General features: G+C 47.9%; 1 protein-coding gene across 1 annotated transcript; it reads right to left on the reverse strand.

Moving 5' to 3' along the window:
* Nucleotides 1-464: 464 nt before the first annotated feature.
* Nucleotides 465-8699, reverse strand: LOC123148871 (uncharacterized). Its single transcript, XM_044568387.1, has 3 exons — nucleotides 8525-8699; nucleotides 3059-5076; nucleotides 465-839 (listed from the first exon to the last, which is right to left on the reverse strand). The coding sequence occupies exons 1-3, from the start codon at nucleotides 8557-8559 to the stop codon at nucleotides 799-801; spliced, it is 2094 nt and encodes a 697-aa protein (XP_044424322.1). The 5' UTR covers nucleotides 8560-8699; the 3' UTR covers nucleotides 465-798.
* Between the last annotated feature and the right edge of the window lie 4109 nt (nucleotides 8700-12808).

Consider the following 12808-nt stretch of genomic DNA (forward strand, 5'->3'; position numbering starts at 1 on the left):
AATTCTTAAGGCAGTCCTTCAGAAATCCTATAGAATTCCTTTGAATCAAAGGAGCCCTTAGAGCCTCTTTGATTCACAGGATTTTGAAAACATCGAAAAAGAAAAGGTATTGGACTAAAGTGGCAATGCCCACTTGAATCCTATAGGATTAACAAGAAGCGTTTGATGCCACAAGAAAAACAAAAAATTGTAAAAGAAGGTTGGAGTGGATGTTAGATTTCCTATGAAATGTAGTACAAAGATTCCATAGGAAAAATTTCTATAGGATCTAATCCTATGAATCAAAGGATCAATATAGGAAAAATCCCTCGGGATTTTAATCCTTCAGAAATCCTATAAAGTTCCTTTGAATCAAATGAGCCCTTATTTGGATCCGAGAGCCAAAGCGCCGGGTCCAAGTCTTATTTTTTTCTTCTCCGGTTCTTCAAGTTCTGCCCCGGCCTGAGCCAACTTTGCACCCTGACTTGGATGACATTCAATATCATATCACGCTTCAGCTACTGCAAAATACAAGCTTACATATACAAGTCTTACAACACCATACACCTGCAATCAGCAGTCATCGAAGCACCTGCTTACAACAGTAGCTTATAAAATACAAGTTTCACATGGCATAAGCCTCTATCTCTGAGTTTCATAACATAATAGGTGGCAATACATAATCTGTTTTTGCTTAAAACGTCTCACAAGCTCCACAAGAAGCACATGAACCGTCCTTCATCTTTGTTGGCACAATCCGTCTCCACATAATCACTTTCTTCAAAAGGGTTGAATTTGGGATCCTCCAAGCAATTTGATTTAGAACATTACGAAATCAGAATACTCGGTGTCATCCTTAGCTGGTTAACGACATTTAGCGAGGGTAAGTATATTTCCAAAAGACAATAAGAAAATAATAATCTGAAAACTAAATATTTTGATATGCACGCATTGCAGAAGGCATGTCGATGCATGTACGCTTCAGGTTATTTACATTGCACAGTTTTAATTTCTTTTACAGTGATCTAGAAAAATTGAACTAGAAAGGAACTCTTAAATTCAAAATTACATGCAAATGTGCCCAAAATACATACCAACCAATAATCACATCATTAAACAACCAAAATATGTGAATCTTATTCAATTCTATTTGTTGGGACCATTTATGAAAATTCTGGTTTAATTCAATCTATTGATCACATTGTGAAGTCTGAAGCATTAAAATCAAATACATTAGAGAACAAGAGCAAATCATCTTGATATAAAGACCATCACCAAACTTCTAAATAACTACTTAAAACAATTTATGTGGTTTATTTTCCTAGGAATATACACTAAATATAGCACCTCAATTGTTGCATTTTTACTTGTCCTCAATTTTTTGATCACAATGTTCCAAAAAGGGCCCGAGAGCTATCATTACCACCCTAAAAAAATAGGAGCAATTTAGATTGTTTTTTTTTTTGCGGGAAAAAACTTTTGATCTATTCATTATAGGGTTATTTAGACAAATACCACTCCAATTATGCTGATTCAAAAAAATGCCACTACAACTTTCTTCTTTCGAAAAATGTCACTCGAACTTTGCATCACAACCATAGATGCCATTATGTAAAATTTCTGACCAAAATACCCTCGTCTTCCTCCTTGGTCTTCTTCCTCCATCCCCTCTGTCCTGATCTTCTGATATTTCGTCAAACTAGCCATGCCGCAACAATGAAAGCAGCACCCTCTTCCTTTCACCGAACAAAAACTCACATCTCCGCTCTCTCTTTCCCGAAGCAGCAACAGCTCAAACCTCCGCACTCTCTTTCCCGAAGCAGCTACTGCAGCACATGGTGAGGCCTCTCCAGCGACTCCCTCCTCTGCCCACATGTCTTCAATTTGACATCTACCGCATCCTCTGCCCATGTCCTCCATTTGTCGTGCACCCATCCCATGCGTTCCTCCTGCAATGCGACGATAGCAGCAAGGCAACGGCGCATCGATGCTGCAGCAGGACGACAACAGCAAGGCGTTGACATGTTCCTCCTGCACCTCCCTCCTACGCCGTGTCGACATCAGTAAGGCGGCGACAAGCAAGGCGTAATAGCATCAGTGAGCAGCGGCATCACATGCCATCAGCAAGGCAATGACAACAGCGCAGGCCAACAGCAAGGCGTCAGGAGCTAGGTCGACCTCCTCTATTTCTCTCTCGATCTAGCGGGACGGTGACATCTAGTTCCAGGGAAGAGAAGGAGAAGCCCGTCAACATGGAGAGGAGACCAACCTGTGGAGTTCCTTCGGGGCGCGAGAGGGAAGGAGCATGGAACTAGTTGCAGTGAGAAGGGGAATGGGGGAGATGAGGACATGGGATATGGAGGAAGAAGACCGAGGAAGACGGGGATATTTTGGTCAGAAAATTTACATAATGGCATCTATGGGTGTGATGCAAAGTTTGAGTGGTATTTTTCCAAAGATGAAAGTTTTAGTGGCATTTCTCAATCGACATAATTGCAGTGGCATTTATCTAATTAACCCATTATATGTCATGGCAGTACAATACTCTGAATATATGCCACTGAAAAGTTCACTCTTTCGAATATCCCACTGAAGTTTTGAAAAGAGTCCATGCTCTATATACATGCCAATTAATGTATGACATTTATATGTTCCATCGTGATCTTTCTGGATTTAACTAGATCGTGACATTATATGTGCACGTAATCATAAGATCACTTTAGTTCACGTGGTCTCAAACTACCTCAATGATTTGATAGCGAAAAGGCCTTAATTTCAAATTGTTGTGGAAAATATCTAAATAATTTGTAGATGTATTTACTGGTCCGCATGAAGAATTTGTGGTTCAGTTCACTTATGCATGAAAACGTTTGTTATATTTTGTATACGAGCATGCATGTGATTGTTTTTCTTTTACTAATAGAGAATCCAAAGTAAGATCATTAAAAAATGAAATGCCAGAAACAAAAATTTCCCTAAAGCCCACGAAAGTATATTTGAAAGGAAAGAAAGAAGTAATATCTTGAATAATCTGCAACCAGGCAGGCCCCTAAGAAGTTTGGGAAGTTTTTGCAATTACCTTGGGCTTGCCATGCCTCCCGGATGAAAGGAATGCCCAGAATGATGGATAAGACCCTGACGTGCGTGACGAACTCACCACCAGTGGTCAGATTCTTGATGTGGAATGCCGCCTCGCAGTTCTGCGCCAGGAAGCAAAGCATCTCAGTCCACACCGTGGCGATGAGCTCCCATCTTTCAGCTGGGCGTGTGATCTTGAGCAGCTCCTTGGCGGCGTCACTGGCACGGAGGGTGAAAAACCCATGCCCCTCGTAGCCATACAGGACGACCTCGCTCTGCTCGAGGCGCCCCCCAGAGAAACGTTGGTGGGCGAGAGCTTTCTTCACGTCCCGCCGGAGCTTACCGAACTCGAAATGCCCATTGCTTCCGTTCTTGACGCCGCACTTCCCGACAAGGTACAGGACGTACTCGGACAGCTGCCTGCTCATGTCCCTGTGCATAGAGGAGCTGTCCTTGCCGTTGTCGGTGGTGGTGTAGAGGCACATCTCGGTGGTCATATGCCACATGAGGACGATCGCCGCAACAGTTCCGCCCTCCAGGTTGAGCTTCTTCTTATCTACCGACCTTCCTTCCTCCGTCGCCTCCAGCGCCCATCTGGCCCACTGGCCGCTGAACGTGCCGAAGTCCCACTTCCAGTATTCCGTCACCTGCTTAGTCGTCCCTATGTCCAGCAGCTTCGTGAAGAGGAACTTCTTGAGGTCAGGAGAGACTTGGACGTGCGTGACGTCAGACACAAGGCCAACCTTGCGCAGAGCCCACACGAAGAAATTAGCTTGCTTCTCATGGATGCACTCGCCGATCAGGTTGTATTGCGCCATCTGCCCTGACCACAACCGTTTGCCCAGTGGATTCACAAGCTTGGTCAGATTGAACATTACATGCTTTCCGAGGAATCCATCTTTCCCGAAGGGGCTTCGTCCGGGCAGGTACGGCCAGAATGAGGACATGACCATGAAGGTGGAGGATAAATCCAGTGCGACTGCACCAGCCAGCAGCACATATGACACCACGACATCGGCTCTCACGTCGCCGGCGAACTGCCCATGCAGGTCAGCCTTCAGGAACAGCACCAGCGCCGCAGTGGTTGCGCCAAACGTGACGAGCCGCTCGACTCCACTGTTGATCAGGTTGAGGTGATACTGGAGCACTCCATACTTGGTGTACATGAAGTCATAGACAAGCGAGAGCTGGATCTCAGCCAACTTGTAACCGATCTGTTGCCGGAGCTCTGGATTCTCCAGGCCTCTCAACTTCCGGATGGCGCGGTCGATGGTGTCGCCCTTGTTCCACATCAAGAAAGGTGTCATGTCTGTCAAGAAATCCAACCATATGCGGATCCCCTTCCCGGCAACATCCACAAGGCCCTCGTAGTCTACCCTGCCCCGACTATCGCGTGATAGAAAATCATGGAGCCTCTGGAAATAGGACTCCGAGTCCTCAAGGACATTACTCTCTACGTTGAGCACATAGTCCGACATGGAGCTGCTGCCAGGTGTCATGGAGCTGCCGGCGGTCATGAGCGCCCATGACCTCTCCGCGTATTTGATTGTCCCGGCAATGAACATGAGCACCATGGGAGCCATAAGCTGCTTGGTGCTGACCACGTGCCATGACTTGGTGACGATGTAGATGGACATCATGACCTGCGAGACGAGGCTCAGGAGGTGGCGCTTCCACAGCAAGGTGTCCTCCGTGGAGAATGCCGTGATCGTCTCCTGACCTCCCAGGTGGAGCAGCAGGAAGGGCGTCCAGAAGAGCAGGAGCTGGTGGCGAGGGTCATCGAGGTGGAGCGTCAGGCGGCCGAGGGTGAAGGTTGCGGCGTAGTCGGCCAGCAGGTAGGCAATCCACAGCAGCAAGCTGAGGGCGCTGGACCTGCGGCGCTTCCGCATGCCCGAGAAAAAGAGGAGGAAGACTTGCAAGGAGAAGCTCGCCAGCACCAGGCATTGGATCTCCCACTGGTTCCATAGCTGCTGGGCACCGGGCAATGAGATGATCGACGTGCCGTGAGTAGTAGTGTTCCTGATAAAAAATAAATAATCAATTCAATACTACTCTGCAGTCTGGCACGTATATATTTGAGAATGAAATTAATTTGTCTATACATTGATTAATTAATTCACTAGTCGTCAGGAGCACGGGCTAGAAATTGGCAGAACTGCTCCATGCTTACAGATGCATATGTGTGATTATAACATTTCAGCAGAAAAAACGTGGCATACAACAATTCTTCTAGCAGTCAAAAGTTCAACATGCCGATGCCAGTGAGCTGCGCGCCTCTCTATGAGTCGCCGCCCAGTTCAAACTTGTCCTTGTACTTTTAAAGTACTTGGATGAATTTTGTACTTCTTGAAATTTGTTTTTAAACTCATGGAAGCCTTTGTCTTTTCAATAATTTCCTACATTAACTTTTTATTTAATCTTCTTTTACTTGGACTGTAACGATCTAGAAGTGCTCCTTATATTTTGAAATTTGAACATTGAAATTTTGAAGCTTGCTTGAATATTTTTAGGCTGGCCATTAAATTTTAGAAGCTCGCCACTTCGTTGGCTAAAGTTCCCCCTTAACTATTGGATGCCAATATTATTTTGAATTCGATCCTTCTAACATCTTAACTGTGCCATCAACAAAAGTAATGATGATGATTTTCTTTAGGGGATGACCGCTAAGCTGGTATCGTAGCCCATGACAAATAGATTTATCCAGCCAACCCCTATGCCACAATTTATTAGAACTTGAGCATATCCTTCCTTTTGGGTACTATTAAATTGATTTTTTATTAAATAAGTTCTTTCACGTTGTTATGCACTTACTCCTTAAATATTTTAAATATGAGAGTCTTCATGCTCCGACTTCCGAAATTACCGGTTTCTGATGCATTTGCATGATTTAGACAATTTGATTATTATTTTATATAATATAGGATTTTCATTAAATTTTTGCAAAATAGATTTAGGACTTTTCAACATAATTTTTTTTATATTTTCACAAAACAGTATGTGTGCGTCACATAGGAATTCCGGAGTATATACGTGGCTGTGATTTATGGACGTTATTGGTATAGTACATACATATATGCTTTGTGGTTGTGTGTGGTGATGTTTTTCTTTTTGGCGTGTGGTTGTGTGCGTTGTGATTTATGGATGAGAAAAATTAGTCAAGGTACCCTAGATGTACGCAACCCACACTGAAGTATTGTGCACGCAGATTTTTTGCAAAGAGAGCATCGTCTGACCCGTGTACGTATTGCTAGCTGTGTCATGTACGCTTGGGTATATTGAGAATGAAAGAAGAAGATGTCACAACATTAGACATGGCTACTACCGAAGTAAAACAGCTTCGTGAATTCCTAGTGGACTTGCTTGTAATTAAAAAATCCATAACGGCTATCCTCATGAATTGTGAAACTCAAAACTATAATAGCCAAAGTAAACAATTCAAAGGATAATACAAAGAGTTCAAGACATGTAAAGAGAATATTAAAATATGTCAGCAAATTCAAAAACTCCGGAGTAATAGCATTGAATTATATTCCAACTGCTAAAAATCTGGTGAGTCTATTTACAAAAGATCTATCAAGGAATGTGATAGATAATGCATCAAAGGAGATGGATTTGAGACCCATAACGGTTGGTGAAGGGGAAAACAGTGTATCAAGGAATGTGATAGATAATGCATCAAAGGATATGTTCGTCCGTCGGGGTAGCCTTGGCACTCATATATCGGTAACGACATTCAACGTAACTTATCCGCGGAAGACTGACAATTTAATACATAGTCCATTGTTTTGTCTGAATACGAGTAGCTACTTGTATTGGTGGAGCTCAACCTTAGTCGGTGTCCAATAAATTGTGGGTATATCAAACATTGCAACAAGTGCAATCCAATGGGCCTATGATATTTGATGGAGGAGGGGGGTTGTTAGATTATATGGGCCTCAATCCATTAAATCATGTACATCGGCCCGGTTAAATCTCTAAGTCCTATTTGACTTGCATGCGAAGTGTGTAGGTTTAGTATCATGTTGCTGGTTGAGAAAGAGTAACACCAATCTGCAATGTGAGTTGTTCTGCTACTACTTGTAGCATGACAAAAGAGAGCAATAATGTGTGCGCTCACTCAGTCACTTCATGCCACACCACGCAAGCGCACACATCACATTTCGTGAATCAAGTTCGTGTTAAGATTCGTCCTAATGTTATGTGCCTTGTTAGAAGAACGAAAGCTTTGCTGGGCCGTGTACTACTAAGGTAGCTCTGGGTGTACGTGTCAATGCTTGAGCTCTTTGTGGACATGTTTTACTTGCAAAGATTTCTTCACCCAAGTGTGAGTTCCATCTCTTCACTCTCCCACACATCGCTCTCTATGTGAAGAAAATACAAAGGAGAAAAACTAAACAAAAATGACACAACAGCAGACAGAACGCACACACCAGCCAAGTTTCTTGCGCTGCACTAGCGTCCCCATCTCGACGACTGCATGCACAACTATTCGGGAGAGCAGGCCTTCGAATCTGCGTCCATTAAGAGCCTGCACTGGGTAAAAATGCCTTAAGGTTTTTGGGGACGTCCTGATGTGGCTTCTCACTCAAATTTGACAACATCCTCGACAACCGACCATCTACTTTCACTACTTCCTGTGCGATGGGTGACCATCTCATCTTCAACACCATGGCCGACAAAGTTGTTGCACCAGAGTTTTTGCTGAACTTGTATATATGCTTTGATCTTGTCTCTCCTGACATGTGCCTTTGTTCCATATGAGTGTATGCTAAAAGTTTCTTGTGCATCCCGCGAAAAAAAAGGTTTGTAGTGTCGGTAGGTGATTTATATTTACCACATTTGTAACCTTGTGATGATGCTAATATGAATTAATCATAATCAAACATTGCGATATTGTCAATTCCACCAGGGTCTGTCTAGCGCACATCTAGATGTGCCCTAATTATTGCACATCTAAGTGACTCAGTCAGGCATAAAGATGGAAAGAAAAACAAAAAGGAAAATACCCATAAGAATCTTCACATAAGATCGATGACATATGACTTAGATGTATTGTGCAATACTTATGGCACATCTAGATGTGTGCTTTCCCAAAACTGTTTCACAAATATCAGATATGCATGTTTCGGATTAAAAAAAAGCATGTTTTTGCTCCGATTTCATGTCTGGATCTGTGGCAGCTTAATGTTTGACGCCACTATATCTTCGCACCTCATTCCTCACCGAACAAGCCAACTATGGCGCATGCCAGCCACACATCTCGCATCCCTCAAGTGACCAGCATGCTACTAACTCTTACTGCATGGTTTGAGCGAATGGCAATTAGCGCCCCGCCCCCCAAACCACCCCCCACACCATCATCCAGTCTAGTCTACTCTAGACCAATCAGGAAGAAGCAAGAAACTCTGATGTAAGGTTTGATGCTTCGTGATATTGATAAGTGAAAATCAAGCAGTTCCTCAGTTACCTCATATCCGCGGGCGATCCAACGCTAGTGTTCATGGCTTGCACGCCCGTTGATCTGTTTTTCTTTGTCTATCTTCCCCTCTCAGGCTTGATCTTTGGTACTCCTTGACTTCTCTCCTTGAGGCAGCCGCTGTGACGCTGCTCGCGAAAGGGGATGCCTCACGCTTAAAGGGGCGTGGAATAAGGAAAAGTAGGAAAACTGCTCCAATTGCAGGCAAGAATCCTATCCTCTCATTGGAAGGAAGGAATAACGTAAAGGTAGGAAAGATGCTCCAACCTTCCCACAAAAAAATGCAAATGCAAATGGCGCTGATAGGTGCCGGCGCGCCGGCCCAAAATTTCGGCCGGTCGCCGTGCGGCCGTGCGATTAGCGCATCGTGGGCCGTTCAGATCTTATCCTCGAGCCATGTCTTCCTCCTCACGTCTTCCCTGTCCCTCGCATCACAGTGGCAAGCTCGGCGCGGTGCCCGCTCCTCTCCCCTAGCACTCCACTCACCACTCATCGGACCACCGCGAACCTCCACCCCTTCGTCTTCGTAGGTCGTGACCGTCACGGCCCCAGGCCGTCATTGTCAGAGCACCAGCAGGCCGATGTTCATCGTATCGCATGTTAGTTGCAGCATTGTGCGCTCCCGGTTCGAACATCTCCGGACACCGGTTCCAGCTCGTCGTTTACAAAAAAGCTATAGGCAGAAACGTCGCGGGCGTGTGGAACGCCGACGAAGTGGTTCCAACAAAAGTTGTGATGCTGTCCGCGCGTGTGCCGATGGCAGGTTCTAGCAATTTGTGGTGCCGGTCGTAGCACCCCACGCATATGGTCCCAACATTTGCCACTTACCATCTCACCGGTGTCCCTCGTGTGGTCGCAGTTACGCCATAGCCTGTCTGCCAACACAACAAATCATGCCACTGTATCCAGCAAATCACGTCGCCGGTTGTAGCATTCGCCGTCACATGTTCTATATGTGCAACAAAACTGACCGCCAGTTTCAGCAAAACTCTTCGACGCTTCCAGCAAAACTCACCGTCGGTTGCAACACCGGTCTCCTCCATTGAAGCTCGCCGCTCAGCTCCCACCTGGCACCTAGTAGCATCTAGCCATGCCAGTTGTAGCATTCACCATGGTGGTTGCAGCTCGCCACAAACATGGTTGCAGCTTGTCGCAAAAATGGTTGGAGCGTGCGCTCGCTCCTGCTTGCCGTTATTCAAGCATGGTCGCTGTGGGTGGTAGCACCCGGCGCCGCGGTTGTAGCACCCCCATGACACGGTTGTAGCAACTAGATTGCCTATGTTCATCCCTGTGTCGTAGCCCACTCGTAGCCGTTGTCGCACAGGTGCAAGCATGTGGCGACAGCCGAGACAGGAGGCAGGCCATGGAAAAGCCTAGCAGTAGCGCGGGTCTAAGGGCTATTAGTAGCACGGGGAACCGCGCTACTGATACGGCGCTACAGTTAATGTTTACCAGTAGCGCGTTTTGACACGTGCTACTGCTATACCTACTTAGCAGTAGCGCTTTCAGGAGCCACACCACGGGATGAGGGAGGGAGAGGCGGAAACGGACTTACACCACCGCTGTCCCGCTCCTCGCCGGGTGGCTGTGTAGGGGGGCCACCACATATCCGACCACGTTCTCCGAGTGCCCCCGTGGCGGCGCCGCTGGGAGGAAAGGAGGGGCTGGCGGGATTGCGTGGTGATCGCGGTGACTCGACGCAGAATGAGATCGGATGGGAGGAGAGAAGCTGGATACAATGGCGGGTTATTTTCTTCGTCGGGACGGATCCGGGCATCTGGATCGAAGGGCGCCTGAGATTCACTTCGCATTCGCGCTGGATGGCTCTTCTCGATTTGGAGAACGACATCCTAGCCGGCGTACATCTTCCAGACGGCGATATGATCGAGGTAGGGCTTCAATTCAAATTTGATGAGTACGACGTGGTTGTTGGTGAATGCGTGCAGATTGATTTACGCCTGAAGGCACCGGTGATGGTCGATCTGATGGAGTCGATGGTCCCTGGACGATCGGGAGGACGATTTTGGGTACTTATTGAGAGCGTGGATGAAGCACATGTGAAGAATCATGCCTCCACATATACGTCCATGGATTCGCAGGGTGCGGGTCCGTTGCCGGAGCCCAAGGTCACAACTCACAACCGTTCGTCATCACTCAAAAATTCAAAATTCCAGCCGCCCATGAAGCCATGGATCGGTCCGATCCTTAAGGTAATCCGTGAACCTGTAACTTTGTCAGATTTTTTGCCGGACACTTGGACTCTTGTCACGCGGAAGAAGAAGAAAGGAAAGATTGGCCGGCCGCCGCCGCCAAGATCGCCGGTGGCGAGATCGGCGAGCGCTATTCTAGCGGCCAGACGGGCTCGTTTGAATATGCTGCTGGGCCTTGGACCCGGGTTGGATGCAGCGACGGTCGTGGGCTCTCTAGGCTCGGGCGAGGCCCAGCCAGAGGCCCAAGCCTCGTTTGATCCACAACATGCGTACATGCATGTATCGCCGCTGCCAGACGTACCATCGATCGCGTCTGAGGTTTCGGCTCCGGGATTTCCAACTCTGGGCTCGGGTCGGGCGAGGAAGATCTCCTGCGCCGGTGACATGGGGCCGCCACCCATCAAGCGAGGGCCGCTGCCCTCCTCTGCTGCTGGTGGTGCCGGTCGTAGCGCTCCACCGGCCATTGGTGCAGCTGCTGCCGGCGGTGCCGGCCGTGGCGTTCTGCCGGTCGTTGGCGCCAGTGGTGTCGGCCGCGGGGCCCCGCCGGTGGTGGGGTAGGCGGTGCCGGACGCGGCGGCATGCCTCCTCAAGGGCCGATGGCTGCGGGGCTACAACCTAGAGCCGGGGCCGGCCGGGGTGTTCAGTCCACAGCGCGGCATGTCTCGGTGGCCGATGCCTCCAGCTCTCAGGCGTTGGCACTTGCTGATCGGTCAAACGCGAGCTAGCCGAAGGAACCACCGCAGCCACCGACAGCCAAGGCGCCGGCCCTAGGAAGGGGTCGCGGTGCACAGGGGCATGGTGGATACAGTGGATACAATAGAGATGGGCAGTATTACAACCATTACAGACAGTGGGGAGACGATGGATATGATGCTTATGGTGAGGGGCTGCACCATGGATCTTCGTCTAGTGGCGGCCGTGGATATAACTGGTACAACGGTGACCGTCCAGGACATTTTCAAGGCCCGCCCGGTAATTTTGTTGAAGGTGTCGCCGGACCCAGTGATCACTTCCGGGGTGGATATCGACGTGGTGGGAGAGGGAGACGCCCACCTCCACCTCGATATCTTCCACCGCCACCACCGCCTCTTGTGGACATGGCCGCAGGGGAGGATCTCGAGCACTCAGCAGATGTGGTGGGAGACTCATCCACGTTGCCCGCGGCTGCAGTTGACGCGATTAGGGCTCTGGCAGCAGTGACAGTTCCGGTGGCTTCTGGAGCTGCTAAACCTAGGGATGGCACGTCTGACAAAGGGCCGGAGAAAGCGGAGGGAGAAAAACTCTCGAAGTGGGCAATTAAGAAGAAAAAGTTGCTTTGCTATATATGTGGTGAACCCAGTCACTTTGTGGCAGAGTGTACTAATGAGCTTTGTGATTATTGCTTCCGATCTCAGCATGTGACCAGTGATTGCCCACTCCTATCCGGTCCTAAACCTGGCATTAACATATTTGGTGTCTGTTGCAAGGAGTTGATGTTCTTTGAGACACTGGAGGTGGACCCTCTACCGCAGATGGTTGAGAGTTCCTTCCCAGCAGTAGTCCGGGTTACTAATGGACAGTTGACTGAGGCTCAGATCGTGAGACAACTGCGTGACCTGGTGCCAGGTATTAACAGTGGCATTTGGAAAAGTTAGAGGGACAGGCTTATAAGGTGGGGTTTGTGCAGAGTCCCAAGCACCAACGTTATTATTGCTTTTGATGAGTGGAAGCAGGAGGAACGAGAGGGTACACCTTTGGAGAAGGTGTGGGTACGGTTCTTTGGTGCACCACGAAAACTGATTAAGCACTTTTTGATTGCTTGTAGCTTGGGCGCTATGATTGGTAAGACAGAAAAGGTTGACATGCCTTTCACTCGTCCACAGGGGGCTGCGAGGTTGCTGGTCAGTGTTGTGAGTGTTGAGTTCACACCCGGTGGGCAGGTCGACACTGCTGGGTTGGCCGTGAGTGAGGGGGGCGTGGGCTGAGATGTGGTTGGATGGACACATGCTGGAGTCACTTGTGTTTTAGAGCTTGAGATCGAGGATACTCTGATTTCCCAGGATGGGGATGAGACACAGGATATGGA

Source organism: Triticum aestivum, chromosome 7A, assembly GCF_018294505.1.
Source record: "Triticum aestivum cultivar Chinese Spring chromosome 7A, IWGSC CS RefSeq v2.1, whole genome shotgun sequence".
Lineage (NCBI taxonomy): Eukaryota > Viridiplantae > Streptophyta > Magnoliopsida > Poales > Poaceae > Triticum > Triticum aestivum.

Coding starts and splice junctions, on each gene's coding strand:
- LOC123148871 (XM_044568387.1), bottom strand. CDS start 8,559: ATGAACACTAGCGTTGGATCGCCCGCGGATATGAG. Junction 5,077..8,524: donor GGATCGCCCGCGGATATGAG/GTAACTGAGGAA, acceptor ATTTTTTATCAG/GAACACTACTACTCACGGCA. Junction 840..3,058: donor GGAGGCATGGCAAGCCCAAG/GTAATTGCAAAA, acceptor GTCGTTAACCAG/CTAAGGATGACACCGAGTAT.